The sequence below is a fragment of the Globicephala melas genome, chromosome 8, assembly GCF_963455315.2.
Source record: "Globicephala melas chromosome 8, mGloMel1.2, whole genome shotgun sequence".
NCBI lineage: Eukaryota > Metazoa > Chordata > Mammalia > Artiodactyla > Delphinidae > Globicephala > Globicephala melas.
The window spans coordinates 99,605,782-99,626,758 of NC_083321.1; the positions used below are offsets into that span (position 1 = coordinate 99,605,782).

A 20,977-nucleotide genomic window follows, 5' to 3' on the forward strand; every position below is an offset into this window, starting at 1 on the left:
AGAACTTTGGCTTTGGGGAAGTAATCGGTCTGCAGGATATTTCTAGATTTTTATTGTGTATCCCAGTCTCTTATACTTGTCTCACCTGGTCTCACTTTTAAGCAAATTTGAGTCTGGAGTCTTTCCAAAGCACTCCGCTTAGTTTTCTTAGCAACAACTCTTGCTTTTTGCACTCATATTTTATTGGTTTACAGAATAAAGTTACATAATTACAGTAACACATATAACTGGCATAAACTAGTCAACACAAACACTGCTGACTTTCTGACAAGCACATAAATTGGCTAATGAACATTCTACAGAGTAATCTATTCATCTCAAGCCGTCAGGATACTGCAGACAGCAGTTCTAATGGTTGACAGCAGAAAGGGAGAGCGTGGTATAATCTGTAGACTTGTTTAATAGAGATCGGTTGTTAGAACTTCTATTGTAGATGCTGGTTTTCCTGTTTTCTTCTTTCCCTCAGGCAGAAGTTAGTATTCTTTGATTCCTTTTGCCCTGTGTCCGAGGCTTCTTGTCATTTCCACTGTTCTGGGGCACTAGCAGCTATAGAAATGTATTCAGATGACAGCATGCTCCTGAGATGGAGGCTAAACCCCGGAGCCTTTTTGCTGTTAGGCTGCGGTGAGACTGGAATGGTTTCATCCATCAGTTCCTTGCTTCTGGGTCCCTGAAGAATCCAGTGAGATTTTCTTGCTACTGCATTTTGGCTGAAAGCAGCTAAACTCCTGCTGGAAGCAGTCATTCCGTTACAAATCCAGATAGGGTGAGAAACCCTGGCAGAGGGTCCTCTCCGTGGAGGAGAGAGGGAGGGGCGCAGCTCAGCCCCCGCTTCTGCCCTCATCCCCTCTTGTCCAGATCCCAGCCTCCCCCTGTCCTGCCTGGGTGATTCTGCCTATTTCCGTCAAAAATGTGCCTGTTCTCTGTGCTGCTGTTACCCAAGCACAGGAGCAAGTTTACAGAGTATTTTCTGAGGGTGGGGGGAGCCTAGAGAAGAAACCAAGCCCCAGCGGCCCTGCCACCATCAGAGGAGCCCCTCCTCCCTTAGCTACTTCTGTGCGCCGGGGTGTGGGCCAAGCATTTTCCTGCATCATCTCGTTTCACCCGCCCAGCCGGCGGGTGAAATGATCCTCATTTTACCAATAACAAAACTAGGCTCCATGAAGGTAACGCATTCCCCAAGGTCCCGCAGGATTTGAACCCAGGTCAGCGTGGCTTGAGCCTCTAACGTCTCACCCACTAGGCTGTTACTGCCTCTGCATTGACGCAAGAAACCACAGCATCTCTCAGCTCCCATGCAAAGTCTAGGTAAAGCAAAGGGGGACCCCGACCCTCAGCGGAGGCCCAGAGCCCCATCCTGGGACAGCTGCAGGATTTTGATAGCCGGGCCCTAGTTTTAGATACAGTGAGGCTGTCTTACTGTCTCATCCCTCCTCTTCCTTCCGTATCCATCACATCCACAAGCCCGGCACGCATCCAGCCAGGGTCACAGTTGCGCTCTGCTTGCAGCCATCTCACCCCTGCCCCACAGAGCTGAGGACCTTGCTCCAGGGCCCTCGTATAAACTCGGCTATAGTCACAAAAGCTGAGTGCACAGAAACACCAGGGGCCTTCTCTGTTTGATTCTTTCGGTATTGAAATATAACTCACATGCCATAAAATGCACTCTTTTTAACTGTACAATTCAGAGGTTTCAAGTATATTTACAAAGCTCTGCGATCATTACCACTATCTCATTCCAGACTATTTCATCACCCTGGAAAGAAACCCTGTACCCATTAGCCGTCCCTCCCCTGCCTCTAGAAGCCAGCGATCTACTTTCTGTCTAGATGGGTTTGCCTGTTTTGGGTAATTCACGTGAAGGAAATCGTACGATATGGAGTCTTTTGTGACTGACTTCTTCCATTTAGCGTGATGTGTTCAGGGTTCATCCGTATTGTACCCTATAGCAGTGCTTCCTTCCTGTGTATGACTGAACAGTGTCCCATTGTGTAGATAGACCACATTTTGTTTATCCGTTCATCAGTTTATGGACATTTGGGTGGTTTCAACTTTTGGGCCTTGAGTGATACTGCTACACACATGCGTGTACACCCCACGATTCTGAGCCCGTCCTTATCTGTGAGATTCCTTGTCAGATTGCCAGCTATCCTCACCCACAGGGCTAGAGCCTCACATGCTGGGCTCATCCCTGCTGGGAGAAACAGGGTTGCCGCACACCCGGGTACAGTGTGTGCCCTGCACAAGGGCTCCCAGCCGGGGAAGGCTTGTGGAGGTGAGATCCGGTTGGTTGCCTCTGCGCCTTGGTGTTGCTTTCAGTCACTCAGCAAACGTTCTTGCCCCCTTCCCTGTGCCTAGCATTGTATTAAGCTCTGAAGGAAGCATGCATCCATCCCTGTCAGAGGCCCATGTACAGGCTTCATCGACAGCTGACTTAGAACAGTGGTGGCTCTTACAACAGCGACAGTCTATGGAAAGGGCATGGTGCTCGGAGGCAGGATCTAGATTTGAGTCTCACTGCCCCCTCTTCGTAGCCAGCAGACCTGCGGTGAATTGCTTAACCTCATGAAGCCTCAGTTTCCTCTGCTGTAAAATGGGAATCACGATACCCAGCTAGAATAAGATGATGGATGTGAAGGTACTTTGTCCTGATACTGACACAGCTGCTGCTACAAATACCCCCCGTCTCCCTCCAGGAATCCCCACCATCTGCCCTGCCTTGGAAAACGCTGAGAGAAAGCTTGACACTTCTAGGGAATCTGTGGAGGAAAGTAGGAAACATTGAAAAGCAAGAAAATGGCCTAGGGAGACTGAACCATTCTTGTTCCAGAATATTTTGTCTACTACTTTTTCCTTTAACTTCATCACCTTATCTGAAATCTCACTCATCAGAGACCCACTTAAAATGAGCCAATCCTTGTCAAAATACCTACAGCGAGGCCCTGAGGCCATCACTCCTTCACAGCTTAGGTATGAATTCATCCAAAAGCTTGGTCTTCTACACCCACTCAGCTAAGATCACTTTCATGGGAAGAGTGCCAGTGCCTATTATTGGTAGAAGATGAGATTAGAACATTTTTAAACACAGCATTCTGAGGAGGTAAGCCAGACTGGGGTGCCAGAGGAAAGGTTCCTAGCAATTGTTTTCAAGCTCTTCTAGGTCCTTGACCCTTCTGAGAATCTGATGAAAGCTTTATCTCCATCATCATGAACATAGTTGCAGGGCATTTGACCGTGAAGCCCTAGAGGCCAGAGGCCTCCAGTTCAGGAAGCTGACTGTAGGATAACATGAAGACCCGGGGATTAGTGAGAGGGGTGCTGGGAAGAGTCAGCAAGGCACCAAAAAGGGAGAAGCTGACAAAGTCTGTGCTCTCCAGTCTCAGCGTTTACCCAGGTCTAGTTCTGTTCCCTGAAAGTAGGGGAAGATCTCTTGTTTGTTCTTCCTGAATCCGGGGGGGCTTCTCTCCACCAGAACACAGATCTTTAACTGAACTGTCCACTAAAACCTAAGCTTCAGGTAGGAGACATGATTTCGGCACTCAAAGGGCTGATCAATGAATCGGGGGAATAAATCATACACGTACTACGAGCGGTCAACCCGTGATGTAATCCAGTGCTGTTACACAAACACACACGCAAGGGGCTGGGGAAGAGATGACTCGATAGAGGTGGGGGGCTTGCCCATCTTGCTGGTCAGACACATCCAGCATAGTGTGTCCAGGACTGAGCATCAGATATCAAAAGGTCCTTCGATGAGTTGTGTCCAGAGAACGGCAGCTAGGATGGGGAAATGTCTGTTCAAATGATTCCGACAGGAAACGTGTCACATGATGAATGGTTAAAGGCTGGGGATGTTTGGTCTGTAGAAAAGATTAGTTCCTTTAGGGCAGCCTGGTACAGTAGAAGGAACAAGGCTTTGGAGGCAGACAGACCCGACATTGAGCCCTGCTCCATTTCTTACTGACTATATGACCTTGAGGGGGTCAATTAACTTCTCTGATGTCAACTTCCTCTTCATAAAATGGAGATAATAATACCTACCTATGGTGAATATCAACAATACGTTAAAAAGCGCAGTAGCTGACAGAGGTGGAATGGCTGTGGTTAAAGACACAGGGGGTGTGGGTCCCAGCTCTGCCATGTACCCCCCATATAACCTGGGGCCAGCGTTTAATGCCTCTGGGCTCAGTTTTCTCATGTGCAGAAGGTACCCCCTCCCCATCCCCCTTCCCCCACAAATATGCTTGAAACCATCAGTTGTGGGAATAGCACCGTTAATACGTAGGCAGCCTGATACAAGCTAGAATTCCCCCACCCTCTCCTACCCATCTTCACACCCACAAACACACACAAAGGGAATGGTGACAAGTACCAGTTACCCCCTAGGGTCCTATGATCATTCAACGAAGACATACTGAACGCTCGGCATGGGCCAGGCGTTTTCCTCGGCACCAGTGAGGTGGGGATGAAAAGACAGGTGTGGACCCTTTTCTCAAACATTGCAGCCTGTCTGGTTGGGGTGAAAAACAACAGATCATCCTTGTAGTGTGTGGAATCCTGGGTAGGGTGAGGGCTCAGAGCTCATGGAGGGGGACCTAAGGGGTTGGGAGCAGGTTAAGAAGGACCAATCTTGCTGCCATGAGAAGGATGGATTGAAGAAGCCAGAGGGAGGGAGAGTGGTTTTGTAATTGCAGGAGGGTGAAGAACAAGAAGGCAGTAGATTTTTACAATGAGAAACTATACGGCAATGAACATGCATGTGATTGTTACATAGAACAGCCATAAGTGGATCTCACACCATACTGTGGAGTGAAATACTACATGCTATATGATTCCATTTATATAGAGTCCCAGACCAGGCAAAACTAAACCATAATGGTTAGGGATGTAACATAGATAGTAAAACTATAAGGAAAAGCAAAAAAAGTGATTACCATAAACATCAGGTTATCTTTGGGGAGGATATCTTTGGAGGTATGTGATTGGGAGGGGGCAGAAAAGGGGCTGCTGGGGTGCTGGTAGAAGTCTAGTTTTTGACCTGGCAGGTGGTCACATGGGTGTTTGTGATACTACACCAAGCTATGCATTTCAGTTCTTTGTGCTTTTCTGTGTGTGCACAACTGTAAGTGGGGAGGGGAGTTGAAAAGAGAGAGAAATGGAAGAGTGGGACATATAAGCAAGGGCAGCTACAGCAGGAAAGGGAGGGTCCTTGGGTGACTTGTGTGCCCCTCTCCACCCCAAACTGCTGTAGCATCTCTGAAGTCAGGGTGTGCCCGCGTCTTCGATGTGATGAAATGTGGTTGTTTCAGGGCCCCTCACCATCCTGGCTGCCTCCCTCCGGCTGGTCTCTGGCCCTTCTAGAGCAGCGGCCACGCTGTGAAGCTGTGGCCGCAGCAGATCACGTGCCCACAGTTGGTCAGGAGCGAGAAGGGGAGGAGGGTGTGGTTGACCCCAGTGCAGGAAAGTGGGAAAGCCAGCTCCAGGCGGCCCCTGCTCCAGCGGCAGCTCCGACTCACACCTGCAGGCCGCTGCTTCCCACGCGCTGTGTCCCTCCGGGACGTGGCCGGTCTCCTGCGGGTCTTCCTGGGCTAGGAGGTGGGTGCACCATCTTGGGTGGGCTTTGAGTGAAAGGCGTGGCCAGGGGCCCATGGGCCAGCCTGGCTGCGCTGCTTTCAGACCCTAGGGGGAACCCATAGTTCAGACTGAGAGATGCCTTCAGCTCCATTTTAGCCCAGAAGAGACTTGAGTTCCAGGGCCAAAAGGGAGGTGTCAGGGACAGAGTTTGGTCAGACGTCAGAGGAGCTTCCCGATGCCAACTGTGGTGTCGTGAAACGCCTACTCAGTATAAATCCTGCAGTTCCCTTCCCCAGAGACTAAATATTCAGCGATACCGTGTCTGGGAGGCTTCACCATGTGGTGCAGAGTGAGTCAGTGCAGCGCACATGCTTTGCCTGCATCATTCATTCAATCACCCCCGAAGTCCAGGGAGTAGCCACCATCCTCTTATTTCTATTTTAAGCCCAGGAAACTGAGGATGGCATACGTCAAACAATGAATCGCCAGGAGGGCCACACGGCTGGTTAAGTGGTGGGTGCAGGACACAACCTCTGCAAAGGCCATGCTCTTAACCACCAGGCAGCACTGCCCAGCCCCCTGAGGCTCCCCGCTGGCCCTGAAAAGGAGCTGGAATTTTCTGGTCCATTCTCTGTCCCTCCTAGAGGGCTGCTGCCTGTGCCCTTCCCTCCCGACTCCAGAGGAGCCCCTCCAAACTGTGATCAGAGAGCAGCTGCCGCAGCCTGATGGCTCAGCACCGTCTCGCTGGATACCTCTCCCCGTCCCTGGCCTCGAGCCCTTCCGATCGCGCTAAAAGTAGCACTGACCAAATCGAGGGCTGTCCAGGGGCCAGGACTATTTTGACTCTGTCCTCAGGAATCATCTGGTGTGAGGCGTAGACGAGCTGGACTGCTCCCATGAGCACCCAGACGTGGTGCCAGGAACGTTCTGGTGACACACCTGTCCCCAAGGCCGTGCCCGATGCAGCCACTCACCCCATGGCCTCCACCGCATGCCTCACGGGACACTGGTCCCAGGAGCGATGGGTGGTGGGACTTGCCCCCCAGGAGGATAAGGGCTTTGTATCCCTACCATAAGAGAACAACCAGCCAGTTTCAGGGTCCCTGCCTCTCCTCCCTCTCCAGTAATTGGGAACACATTAATCTGTGGATTGATGACATCCACTCAGAGTGGCGGCCCGCACGCGAAGCCTCCTTGGAGACAGCAGCAAATATTATCTGGGTGGCGCTGAAGCATTTCCTTCTCTGGAGGTTTCTAATGATGGACGAGATTTGCATCTGACTGACTTGACTCTAAGTCCCAGTGCAAAGCCCCTGTCTGGAAGGCCCAGGTCCTCCTTTACTGGGATGGCTTGGCCATTCTTCAAAATCCAGTTGAAGTCCCTCCTCCCTAGGGAAGGCTCCCCTGACTTCTCTTACCACCCGACAGGTACTTACACACTACGTTTTCTTCTTTTTTTTTTTTTTTTTTGCCTCCAGAATCTGAGCTCTTTACTAAAACAGTTTACAGACTGCAGTGCTGAAGACACACTACCTTTTAATAGAGGCTTTTTCCTTTGCCTGTAGCCTTGCCCTCTAAGCTGCGAGCTCTATGGCCAGGTATCGTTCACTTGCGGCCACCTCCGAGGTAGCAGCTTCCCAGCATTTGTGGTTGATGAACCGGCGCAGTCGGCAAGGCTCAGGGAACAAGTCAGCCATCTCCTTCTTGTGCTGGTTCACTCATCTGTTTCATACACAACACTGAATATCCACTCTGCCTGTTACTGGTCTGGACACTGGAGATGCAATGTCTAATAAGACTGGGTCCCTGCCTGAGAGCAACTCCCAGGATAGGGGGGAGATATCTATCACCGTATAGCGGGCTAAAGGCAATTATTCAAGTGCAGCAGGCAGTGACTAACTTTGCCCCGGGGAGCTGGGGGGAAAGGCCTCTCAGAGGACTTGACCTGTGAAAGGTCTTTGCAGAAGCTCAGAAACGTACGCAGTGGAAAAGTGGGAGAAAGCTTTCCAGCAGAGGGAACAGCATGTGCAAAAGCATGGAGGTATGAAGGGCCTAGTGGGGCCCGGGAAGGCCGAAAGGTTACTATATTTTTGCTGTGTTCTCAGACCGGTTGCCTTGGATGACGGGGAGGCTGCTCGGCTCCCATCAGGGCCGCTGAGCTTGGAGCTCCACGGGGCAGGGGAGGAGGGCTCGGCCACCCCCCCCCCCGAGGGTGTCAGATGCACGGAGCCCCTGGGAGGCTACAGTCTCCTCCCCACCTCCCTGGGCTCCTTCCCAGTTAGATGAAATTGGCTCCTATGACACCGACGTGCTTTCCTTCTCGTTAGAATCTTAATATTATATGGATCACGAGTCCCGGCTGCCCTGGTGTTGTGATCAGGGTCAGAAGTGTGAATTAAAACAACACACGACCCTGATTGCTTCAGTCGAGGGACATTGAGGACACCGAAGAGGTTCCTTTCCTTTCTCACTGATAATGAGAGTTCTGTGGAGGTTGTTGATCTCTAGCTCATCCCTTAGAGAGCTTTAAGCACCTTGCCAACATTGTCCAACAGTAGTACGAAGAGCGATCTCTTATTGAGCACTTTACAAGTATAATTTCTTTTAATCATTAGATGACTTTATCATGTGGGGTTAAGTGATGTGCCTGAGATCGCACAGCTCTTCATGATAGAGCCAGAATCTGAGCCCTGGTCTTCAGGACTTCGGAAAGCCCAAGCACCACTATCTCAATAAGGGGATGATTCTGACCTGAGGACAGCTTGGCCCTCTACCCTGAGAGCTCCCGAACCTCCCCTAGCTGCCAGGGCAAGGCTCTGACCCGTTCAGACGCTCATCACACCTATATTGCAAGCCTGCTGGGTGCCAGGTGTTATGCAGAAGCCTGGGAAAGACACACAGACACATAGACCCAGACATCATGGGGCTCACCACCCAGTGGGATCCAGAAGGTCCCCTAACCCTCTGCCACCCCAAACTTTCCCAGTCTTTAATGGGACCTATTCAGCCTCCCCAGCGCTTTGGCCAACACCCACTTCTCCTAAGCTTCTCCGGTGCTTGTTATCCAAACCCCAGCACCCACCGTCTTGTTTCTTTTGCTCAGCAGCCATTTGTACTTCAGGTCCATGTGGCGGGTGCTGGGGATACATTAATAAGAGCTGGTCTCTGCCCTCATGAAACATGATCCGAGAGAGAGACAAACGTGTAATCAGTGCAGGACTGAAGGCCCTGCCCCACGTCCTCACTCACCCCCACAAAGACACTGACTTCGTCTCACAAAGTGGCAGCATGAAGTGATGGGGGCAGCCCGGACCAACGTCAGAACTGAGTTCTGACGGGGAGTTCTGAACTGAGTTCTGGGGGACAGTGGAGATAGTCCTTCAGTTTCTTCACCTAACCTGCCTCTTACCAAGTTTTACCGATATGCTTTATGAAGTGAAATTAAGTGCATGAAAGCATTTCATAGGCTACAAAGTATTACACAAGTCGTAGTTATCATTATATTTATCTTCCGTCTCCTAGGATGCCTGCATGAATCTGCACACGTAGTAGATATTCAGTAAATGTCAGTTAGTTTAAATTAAATGGATTCGTTCACCCGTTTACCACCTTCTGAGAGTCCTGTGGGCTCTTGAGGCCATTGTCAATCCTAATATTGATAATGCCTGACCTGCCTGTTTGCGGGTGGACCAAGTGAGAATGCGACACTGCTTTGGAAGCGATCAGTATTGAACTGTACCAACCCTTGGGAAACCACTTGGTCCTCCACCATGGGGGGCTGGGCTCAGGGCAGGTAGCCCTCCTCAGGCACAGAGCAGCCTCCCTCCAAGCCCTTGGCCATTCTTTCTGGGGAACATTACACTTTCCCCTTTTTGGGCTTCCAAACCCCTGGGGCTACCTGGCCTGCGATGCTGCCTGTGTTGTGGGCACGGTCTCTAGGGGGACCAGGCCACCACGGGCCCACCCCTCACTAGCCCTTCACCTCTCATTTCAGCACCCCTACCCCACGGAGGATGAGAAGAGGCAGATCGCAGCCCAGACAAACCTCACCCTCCTGCAAGTGAATAACTGGTGAGTTAGTATCGCCTGCCCAGAGGCTCTCAGAGCCAGGGGCCACTTGATGGGCAGGGGAATGCATAGCAGGGGAAAGAGGCTAGAGTGCCCAGCCTGGCCTCAGTCTCAACCTGGCGACCATGCCAGCCATCGCATGTGGGCTGGAAGCAGATATCCGGAATCAACACCTATAGCTTCATCTGCAGCTTCTCAGCGCCCTCTCCTGGGAAACTGTGTCAGGAACATCACTGGGAGCTTCTTGCCTTCTTGCAGAAAACCCAGCCCCACCTGCACTACGGACACACAGGGGTGCCTGCATCCCACGACCCGAGGCCACCGGTGGTCATCTGGTCTACTCACCACCCGTGTAAAAAGAGCTCAGGCTGAAACGCTCTGCAGGGCTGGGAGCAGGAAGAATAGGGAGGAGCTGGCAGTCCTCACCCCACAGGGCTCCCGTGCCCCCTCCTCTGTGGCCGCCTGGGGTGTCATAGAAACCTCAGAGGGCAAGTTCTGGCTGGATGGGAGCAGACCCTTGGTCCTCTGGAGAGAGGTCAGGTCAGAGGTTAGTGCCTTTGACTGGGGGGCTCTTCCTTCCTCCGTTCAGTCCTGACCGGTCTGGAGCAGAGATTCCTGACCCTTCTCACGCATTCGTCCCACGCTGGTTCGTGGTCCCCAAGCCCCCTGGTGACGTCACGAGCTCCTCGGTGCCCAGGGCTCATCACAGCTATGCTTCCACACCCTAGACCAGACCCGGGTCTGTTCCGTACAAGGACCAGCTTCTCAGAGTCTGGAAGCAGCTTAGCGCTCTCTGCACACACATGCACACGTGTGCATACACGTGCACACAGACACGCACACGTGTGCATACACGTGCACACAGACACGCACACGTGTTCATGCACACGTGTGCATACACACGTGCACACACCCACACACAGACACGTGCCTGCGCACATGCCCCCGCCCCCCGGTGGTGACTAACCCGTCTCCATCCTACCCCTGGTACCCGCGCACACGTGCCCCCGCCCCCCGGTGGTGACTAACCCGTCTCCATCTTACCCCTGGTACCTGCGCACATGCCCCCGCCCCCCGGTGGTGACTAACCCGTCTCCATCTTACCCCTGGTGCCTGCGCACACGTGCCCCCGCCCCCCGGTGGTGACTAACCCGTCTCCATCCTACCCCTGGTACCTGCGCACACATGCTCCCGCCCCCCGGTGGTGACTAACCCGTCTCCATCCTACCCCTGGTGCCTGCGCACACGTGCCCCCGCCCCCCGGTGGTGACTAACCCGTCTCCATCTTACCCCTGGTACCTGCGCACACATGCCCCCGCCCCCCGGTGGTGACTGACCCGTCTCCATCCTACCCCTGGTGCCTGCGCACACGTGCCCCCGCCCCCCGGTGGTGACTGACCCGTCTCCATCCTACCCCTGGTGCCTGCGCACACGTGCCCCCGCCCCCCGGTGGTGACTGACCCGTCTCCATCCTACCCCTGGTACCTGCGCACACGTGCCCCCGCCCCCCGGTGGTGACTAACCCGTCTCCATCCTACCCCTGGTACCTGCGCACACGCCCCCGCCCCCCGGTGGTGACTGACCCGTCTCCATCCTACCCCTGGTACCTGCGCACACGTGCCCCCGCCCCCCGGTGGTGACTAACCCGTCTCCATCTTACCCCTGGTGCCTGCGCACACGTGCCCCCGCCCCCCGGTGGTGACTAACCCGTCTCCATCCTACCCCTGGTGCCTGCGCACACGTGCCCCCGCCCCCCGGTGGTGACTAACCCGTCTCCATCCTACCCCTGGTGCCTGCGCACACGTGCCCCCGCCCCCCGGTGGTGACTGACCCGTCTCCATCTTACCCCTGGTACCTGCGCACACGTGCCCCCGCCCCCCGGTGGTGACTAACCCGTCTCCATCCTACCCCTGGTACCTGCGCACACGTGCCCCCGCCCCCCGGTGGTGACTAACCCGTCTCCATCTTACCCCTGGTACCTGCGCACATGCCCCCGCCCCTGGTGGTGACTAACCCGTCTCCATCTTACCCCTGGTACCTGCGCACACGTGCCCCCGCCCCCCGGTGGTGACTGACCCGTCTCCGTCCTACCCCTGGTACCTGCGCAAACGTGCCCCCGCCCCCCGGTGGTGACTAACCCGTCTCCATCCTACCCCTGGTGCCTGCGCACACGTGCCCCCGCCCCCCGGTGGTGACTGACCCGTCTCCATCCTACCCCTGGTGCCTGCGCACATGCCCCCGCCCCCCGGTGGTGACTGACCCGTCTCCATCCTACCCCTGGTGCCTGCGCACACGTGCCCCCGCCCCCCGGTGGTGACTGACCCGTCTCCATCCTACCCCTGGTACCTGCGCACATGCCCCCGCCCCCCGGTGGTGACTGACCCGTCTCCATCCTACCCCTGGTGCCTGCGCACACGTGCCCCCGCCCCCCGGTGGTGACTAACCCGTCTCCATCCTACCCCTGGTGCCTGCGCACACGTGCCCCCGCCCCCCGGTGGTGACTGACCCGTCTCCATCCTACCCCTGGTGCCTGCGCACACGTGCCCCCGCCCCCCGGTGGTGACTAACCCGTCTCCATCCTACCCCTGGTGCCTGCGCACACGTGCCCCCGCCCCCCGGTGGTGACTAACCCGTCTCCATCCTACCCCTGGTGCCTGCGCACACGTGCCCCCGCCCCCCGGTGGTGACTAACCCGTCTCCATCTTACCCCTGGTGCCTGCGCACACGTGCCCCCGCCCCCCGGTGGTGACTAACCCGTCTCCATCCTACCCCTGGTGCCTGCGCACACGTGCCCCCGCCCCCCGGTGGTGACTGACCCGTCTCCGTCCTACCCCTGGTGCCTGCGCACACATGCCCCCGCCCCCCGGTGGTGACTGACCCGTCTCCATCCTACCCCTGGTGCCTGCGCACACGTGCCCCCGCCCCCCGGTGGTGACTAACCCGTCTCCATCCTACCCCTGGTACCTGCGCACACGTGCCCCCGCCCCCCGGTGGTGACTGACCCGTCTCCGTCCTACCCCTGGTGCCTGCGCACACGTGCCCCCGCCCCCCGGTGGTGACTGACCCGTCTCCATCCTACCCCTGGTGCCTGCGCACACGTGCCCCCGCCCCCCGGTGGTGACTGACCCGTCTCCGTCCTACCCCTGGTACCTGCGCACATGCCCCCGCCCCCCGGTGGTGACTGACCCGTCTCCATCCTACCCCTGGTGCCTGCGCACACGTGCCCCCGCCCCCCGGTGGTGACTGACCCGTCTCCGTCCTACCCCTGGTGCCTGCGCACACGTGCCCCCGCCCCCCGGTGGTGACTGACCCGTCTCCATCCTACCCCTGGTGCCTGCGCACACGTGCCCCCGCCCCCCGGTGGTGACTGACCCGTCTCCGTCCTACCCCTGGTACCTGCGCACATGCCCCCGCCCCCCGGTGGTGACTGACCCGTCTCCATCCTACCCCTGGTGCCTGCGCACACGTGCCCCCGCCCCCCGGTGGTGACTAACCCGTCTCCGTCCTACCCCTGGTGCCTGCGCACACGTGCCCCCGCCCCCCGGTGGTGACTGACCCGTCTCCATCCTACCCCTGGTGCCTGCGCACACGTGCCCCCGCCCCCCGGTGGTGACTGACCCGTCTCCATCCTACCCCTGGTGCCTGCGCACACGTGCCCCCGCCCCCCGGTGGTGACTGACCCGTCTCCGTCCTACCCCTGGTACCTGCGCACATGCCCCCGCCCCCCGGTGGTGACTGACCCGTCTCCGTCCTACCCCTGGTACCTGCGCACATGCCCCCGCCCCCCGGTGGTGACTGACCCGTCTCCGTCCTACCCCTGGGCAGGTTCATCAACGCCCGGAGGCGCATCTTGCAGCCCATGCTTGACGCCAGCAACCCCGACCCCGCCCCCAAAGCCAAGAAAATCAAGTCGCAGCACCGGCCCACCCAAAGATTCTGGCCCAACTCCATTGCTGCAGGGGTGCTGCAGCAGCAGGGTGGTGCCCCGGGGACAAACCCCGATGGTAAGAGCTGGGGCTGAGGGTACTGCAGATGGGGGCGGGGAGCTGGTCGGGAGGGGCTCCTGGAGCTCCTATGGGCGCAGCTGTGCACAGAGTCAGGGGCTGATAGTCTACACGCTTGAGTGGCCGTGTCAGCTCTGTCACAATGGGTATCCCTACCTGATCCCCATCAGACGATGTATGTCAGCCTGAAAGAAGAGGATTTTTTTTTTTTTTTTTTGCGTATACTTTAACAAGCCAAAAGCAATCTCACAGAGACGAGTGGGAGTCAGCTGGTGGTCATCTGAGTCAGTGGCTCCTCAGCAGAGTCCCCCCTCCTCAGTCCCACACCCACCTGAAGTTCCTCAGCACCAGTGTCCGCACAGTTCCCCAAGAGCCAGGGCCATCTATAAATACCGAAGCAGGCAGCTGGCTTGCGAACGGAGGCCAGGAAGAGCATTGTTTTCCCAGCTTCTCCATCACACCCTTCGTATACACGTTTCTAATTGCCGGTCGCCTGGTGCACAATGAATAATTCAATGAGCCACGAGCCAGAGAACGTTTTATAGCTTAGCATGTGAAGCTAGCTCTGTGTGGGAAGTGGAGTGGAGGTGTACACGTGTGCAGGCGTACCTTCATGTCTACGTGCATTTATATGACTGGGTACCAGTTCTGTGTGGTGGGCAATGGTCTTATGGGGTAGAGTAGAAATCAACAGATTTTGAGCTTGACCAAGCAGGGAGAGAATCCCAGCTATATCATGCCTGACTGTGTCATTCTGAGCTAATGACTCAACTGTCTGAGACTGTTCCCTCCTCTTGAGGATGGGGGTGATGACACCTACTTACAGAATTCTTCGAAAGGCAACAGTGTTTGACATACTTACACAGAAGATGCTCAGGAAGTGGTACCCAGGAGCGCTGCTGCTTGGGATGGGGCAGGGAGCGGCTGACAGGGGAACGGACGGGAGACTTCGCGCCAGGGGACTGTCTAGCGTAGGAGCTCACCACTGAAGCCCCTGGCTTTCCTGGGCCTGACCCTTGCCTTCTTCTCCCACATAGGTTCCATCAACCTGGACAATCTGCAGTCCCTGTCCTCAGACAATGCCACCATGGCCATGCAGCAGGCTATGATGGCCGCACACGACGACTCACTGGATGGGACAGAAGAAGAGGATGAGGATGAGATGGAAGAGGAAGAGGAAGAGGAGCTGGAGGACGAGGCCGACGAGCTGCAGACAACGAATGTCAGCGACCTGGGCTTGGAGCACAGTGACTCCCTGGAGTAGCCGGGCAGCCCAGGTGGCACTGATCACCGAGCAGGAGTGTCGTCAGGAGGGCTTCAGGCTCGGGGGGGAGGAGACACGGGCAGGCAGCCCCGAGGAAGTTGGACCCTGGCTTCCCAAAATCAGTAGCTGGAGGAAATGCAGAGGAAACACCTGTTCCTTCCCAACCACCAAGCTTCCACCAGTACCCTGGCCCCACTTCCCTAGAGCTGCAGAGGACTCCGTTTGGCGGGGCCAGTCGAGCAGCCTGGACAGAAAGGCAGGAGTGAGATCTGGACTCACTGAATCCCTGAGGACAGATGGCACCCACGCCCCCAAACCCCCGCCACCGAAGGACTTGAGCTGTGTACAAGCCCTGCGCCGTGAGGTGGATCAGTGCTGTTCACAGAGTGAGCGTTTGCCAGGGAACAGAGTTAGGAGGAAAGGGAGAGACAAAGGGGGTCTGCGTTCTACCTCCAGAGGGCTGTTAGCTCCTCTGAGAGACGTTCAAGGGCAGGAGGGAGCCTCAACGTATAATCCATGGCTGGAGGAGGGGAACGGCCTGAGGCGTCGCATCCGGCAGACCAGGGTGGGACCTGGACTCCTGGAGCTCCTCTCAGCCCTCCATGGCCCTGTCTCTGGGTACAGGCAGCCGTGGACTTGGGAGAGAGGGATGGGAGCCACCGGAGCTGCCTTCTCTCTCTCCTGGAAATCAGTGGTAAGCTGGTGGGCTCATTTATAGGAGGTAAAGTGGAGTCCCTTCACCTGGGTTGGCTCCAGGACCCAAGGAGATGGCAGAACCTGGGCTAGGAGCCATATCAAGGTGACTTTGGGGACCACAGCGATCCCCAGCGGTCACAGAACTCAGCTCCTGTAACAGCAGGACAGCGGTGTCTTATCCCAGATGTTCCAGCCCTCAGATGGAGCTCCCCAGACGTTCCACCCCCTCCAGGGGCCATCAGAGAGGGTGGAGCCAGGTTAGCTTGGAATCTGTCCACCCTTCCTGTCCCTCACTGCTGTCCCCCTGCTCCCAGGCCGGCTCCACCAGCCTTCATCCTCTCGTCTTCACTCTGTCCTTCAGAGGAGGCAGAAGAAACAGTGGAAAGAAGCATCCAGCCCAGTGGGAAGCCAGGGGTTGGAGAAGGTGCTACGTCCCTCTTCTCATCAATATCCAAAGTGTGGAGGAGGTGCCCCACCCCCCGCCTCACTGTTCTACACGCCATCACTTACACAGCACTGGAGGAACTGGGGCTCCACCAGGAGGAGGAGTCTTCCCACCATCTGCCCCACACACACCCTCCCACCCCAACATCCAGTCCCCCGGGGTTGGCACCCTATCCTCCCGTTCCCTCCCACCCCTATGGCTGTGAATGACGGGACTGATCCCACGTGTGTTTTCCATTGAAGTTAATTTAATGGACTTGCAGCTTCATTTGTCAGTCGTGCGTTGGCCATCTCCATCAGTGGCAGGATGTGAGTGGCTGCCTGGCTCAACTCAAGGGCCCCCGCGGGGCCCCCTAAGGAGGAGCAAAAGGATGGTGGCTTTCCTGAGGTCTCCCTGAAATGAATGTATTTCTTCCCCCAAAAGAGCTGATATTTAATGTTTTAATAAGGATTTTTGAGAAACAAATAACCTTATTTATAATCTGGGTGATCCAATCATTTTTTACTCCCTTTTGATGCCATAGGTAGAGGAAAGTCTAGCTTTTTTGGCGTGAGACTTTTGCAACGTGAAGTGGGATAAAATACATTTCCTGTTCTGGTTCACTTTTCTTGTTCACATGCACACTCTTCCACTTATCACTTTGGACAGGCATCCCACCCCAGCACAGGCACACCTGCACACATGTGCCCACACATCCTCCTCCCAGCCCCCTCCACCTGCCTAATTAATGTTATGCAACCTCTTCTGATGTATCCACCAAACCAGTACTGAATGTGGCCGAGTTTTCAGTAAACCTTATTACCTACCATAATTCTGGCACGCGATTCTCTTTTTCTGTGATTAGGGGTTAGGGGGACCCTGGACCAGAGAAAATTTGGAGGCCTCAGCATACTCCTTGTTGACCTGAATACCCATGAAAGGACCAAGGAAGAAGGCTTTCTGGGTGTCCTCAGTTTACCTCTCTGGGGAGGACGACGGCCAAGTTCAGTACACTCAGCGCAGACGTGTCTGCTCCAAGACAAAGAGATGAAGGAGGGCAGACAGGAGGAGGCTCTGCACTGCCCTCTCCTGGCAGGCTGCCCCCATAGCAGGGGAGCTCTTCCAACACACTCTACCCTCAAAGCCCCTTGCTTTTCCGACCTCCATCCAAGCTGGGGCCACCACTGCCCCTCCCCCAGCCCTCACATGCCCTATCCCTCAGGTGAAAGGTCCCGGGAATCAGGAAGGAGAGGCAGTCTTGACTGCCACATTGAATCCAGGAGCTGTGTCCAGAGCGTAGCCTGCCCTTTGAACCCCATAATTCAGCACTCTATTCCCTAGGGCGGGAAGAAAGTTAGAGGCAGCTATCTCCCCAACTAAGTGAGAGGCAGTCTTTCATGTTACTTTCAACCTAGAGGTTTCCTTATCTGGGCCCTGTACTGGGGTATCGGTTTAGAAGCAGGAGGGAGGGTTCCTTGTTCCCGTTCAAAAAGGCTGCAGAGTTCACGCTTACCCGTGGACACCCTCTGGCCAGGCTGAAGATGGGAAAGGGAGTGATTCCACAGGCAAAACGGATCTCCACGCAGCGTGGATAGCGGTTCCCTGGGTCACCGCCCTCCCAGAGCCCAGCCCCCAGTCACACCTGGAGATTCTGCAAACACAGCAGAGACGCCACCCCTGGGCATTGAAAAAAGTCTCAAGAGCCACAGGACGGTGATACCTGGAACCTCACCTTCCAGAGCCAGGAAGACAGCTTTCAAAGCAGTGATTTCCAAGGAACACAGTCTTAAAAGATATGCTATCCAAAAAAAAAAAAAAAAAAAATTCCACAGCCTAATTAGTCTAGGATGAACTGCATATCATATTTTGATAGAGGAGTTTCATAATGTGCATTAGTACATTAAAGCCTCTGAGAAGTCCTGCAGGAAAGAAACCTGTCTCTGTTTAACATGTTCCCCAAATTTATCTTTTTTTTTCAAGTAATGTCTATTCAATTATACTAGTTACACACAAAACACATTTTAGGAAACACTACTCTCAGAAATTACAGTGGCCTACCCCAGCCTCTCCCACCCCTTCCTAAGTGTTTCTCTCAAGTTCCACCATCTTTTACACAATGCTTCTAACTAAAAAGTGGTTTCCTAAATCATTTGAGATGTGGGTGGTTGTGTTTTGAGAAGGCAGCAGGCTCTGTCTGTGCATGACCCCAATCCTATCCAACCCACGGAGAAGACGTGCCACAATCCATGCAGAAGTAAGAGATGGGACAATGCGGGGGTGGGGGTGGGGGAGAGGTTCCTTTACCCCCAAAATGGAGCTGTGGTATCAGGGCCCTGGGAAATGTTCAGACTAACTTTTAGCCCCAGCCCTGAGCCCATCAGGGATGAACTGATTGGAGATTCCTGCTCAGGGAAGTTCATGACCAGAGCTCAACTTCCTTGGCCATGGGACCTCTCTGCTGCCTTGGATGTGACCAGATGAGGGCAGTGACTGTCACACTGCAGCCGGCACGAACTCATTCATTCATGTATTAATTGAGCGCCGACTCTGTCCCAGGCAGTTCTAGATACTGAGGACATAACTGTGATCAACAAAGACATAGTTCTTGCCTTCAGGGAATTCACATTCTAGGGGAAGATTGAGACTGAAGTGAGCTCCTAACATCCCCATAATGGATGAGTTATGATCGCTTCCTAGGACAATGACCTCAAATTTGATCATTCAGAGCTGTGTACAGGAGACACTCAGGTCAAATTCAGCTCACGGTCATGTTTTGTCTGGACCATATATTGTTTTGTAAAATTTGGGGGCCAACATTTAAGTTAGAAGTTTGCACATAAAAATTCAGATTCCTGGTTTCTCTTCAAAAATCGGGCAATCAGGCAACTCGGGACCTATATTCCCACCCGGCTACAGCTGAATGTAGTTGAGTCACTGCCGCCCCCATGATGTGGCCTCCAGGTCGTCATGACAATGGCAACTCATGTGATCCCCCACCGGGAAGGCTGAGGGTCATTTGTTATTGGGCGGCCGCTCCTTGGATGGCTCATTGACTAATTAAGCTTCCTCCTCCCTTTTATTCTTTTCCTTTTTTGCCTTTCCCTCCAATATTTGAGTGGTTTTTTTAAAAAGGACAATATAGCTTTATACGCATTGCTCTATCGAGAGTGAAGGCGGCACATCACTGGTGGCGCAGTGGTTGAGAATCCGCCTGCCGATGCAGGGGACACGGATTCAAGCCCTGGTCCGGGAAGATCCCACATGCCACAGAGTGGCTAGGCCCGTGCGCCACAACTACTGAGCCCGCAAGCCACAACTACTGAGCCTGTGCACCTAGAGCCCATGCTCCGCAAGAGAAGCCACCGCAACGAGAAGCCCGTGTACCGCAACGAGGAGTAGCCCCCGCTCACCGCAGCTAGAGAAAGCCCGCACGCAGCAACGAAGACCCAATGCAGCCAAAAATAAATAAATAAAAGTAAATTTATAAAAATAAAACAATGGTTCCTTTAAAAAAAAACGTGGGGGGGGGGCTCTGCACATCCCTGGTGGCGCAGTGGTTGAGAGTCCGCCTGCCGATGCAGGGGACACGGGTTCGTGCCCCGGTCCGGGAAGATCCCACATGCCACGGAGCGGCTGGACCCGTGAGCCATGGCCGCTGAGCCTGCGCGTCCGGAGCCTGTGCTCCTCAACGGGAGAGGCCACAACAGTGAGAGGCCCGCGTACCGCAGGAAAAAAAAGGGGGGGGGGGCTACTCTGCCTTTGAAAAAAATTCGGGAGAATATATTTGTGGAAGTGAAGAATCTCGCACCTTTAATTGCAAAGGTACCTGTGTCTGACATCCAGATACCTTCACTCATACATTGCCTGCCTACCTGGCCCTCAGAGGTGATCATGAGCCTTGAGGCATAAAAACCACCAGGTTGCTTGTTATATATGATTAGGTCCCACGACTAGATTTTTCCCAGATTCTGATCAAGATGCTAAAGACTTTGAGAAACATCACTCTCAGAAAATAGTTTTCAGGTGCCTTTTAGAAGTTCCTTGTTTTATAGCTGCTCCCCTTAACTTCCTTCTGCTAAATACACTACAACTCCCTGAGCCAGTTAATCATTCAGTGAGTATCCACAGGTGCCTACTATGTGCCTGGCACCGTATGGGGGACAGAGGATAATTTAACTTTGCAGAGCAGCCCAGGCCAAAGGTCACAGAGGACTGGTAGAAAGAATGCCAATAGCATCATACTCCACGCACTTCTTTCTTCCTTCCTTTCTTTCTTTTTGGCTGTGCTGGGTCTTCATTGCTGTGTATGGGCTTTCTCTAGTTGTGGTGAACGGGGGTTACTCTTCATTGTGGTGTGCAGGCTTCTAATTGCGGTGGCTTCTCTTGTGGAGCACGGGCTCTAGGCATGCGAGCTTCAGTAGTTGTGGCACTCGGGCTCAGTAGTTGTGCCTTGCGGGCTCTAGAGTGCAGGCTCAGCAGTTGTAGTTGTGGCTCACGGGCTTAGTTGCTCCGCAGCATGTGGGATCTTCCCAGACCAGGGCTCAAACCCGTGTCCCTGCATTGGCAGGCGGATTCTTAACCGTTGTGCCACCACGGAAGTCCTCCACACATTTCTAAGGTAGCATCTTATTTCCATCCCACATACCAGGCAGATTTTATGATACCACTTTCAAGTGTACCCTATACTTTTATATTTCTCAGTCTCTCTCTCGGCCAATCTCATTTAGCCCCTTTGCAAATTAAATGCATCTCATTAAACCAAAACCATTTAGGACAATGCCCTTCAGGTGTATGCATCTTAGTACCTCTTTCATTTTAAGACAAGTGTTTGATTTATTTTTCATCTCATTACACTCTTTAAAATTATGTGCATCTCATTACATTCAGTGCACTGAGACGACTTATTTCAGGTGTAGACATTACACCCAGTATTACCAGGCAAGAATT

The 20,977-nt window shown here is 54.4% G+C and overlaps 1 protein-coding gene across 13 annotated transcripts in view; it reads left to right on the forward strand.

The window, feature by feature from the left end:
* PKNOX2 (PBX/knotted 1 homeobox 2) overlaps positions 1-19,443 on the forward strand; it is a 309,100-nt gene extending 289,657 nt beyond the window's left edge. For 11 of the 13 annotated variants that reach the window (XM_060304245.1, XM_060304254.1, XM_060304248.1 and 8 more), the window contains 3 exons: positions 9,569-9,645; positions 13,468-13,646; positions 14,684-19,442. In XM_060304245.1, the coding sequence (XP_060160228.1) occupies positions 9,569-9,645; positions 13,468-13,646; positions 14,684-14,910 (483 nt within the window). In that variant the 3' untranslated portion in view covers positions 14,911-19,442. Of the gene's footprint in view, positions 1-9,568; positions 9,646-13,467; positions 13,647-14,683 lie in introns of all 13 variants that reach the window. The other 2 variants (XM_060304256.1, XM_060304255.1) reach the window with 1 other exon arrangement.
* The last annotated feature ends 1,534 nt before the right edge of the window (positions 19,444-20,977 follow it).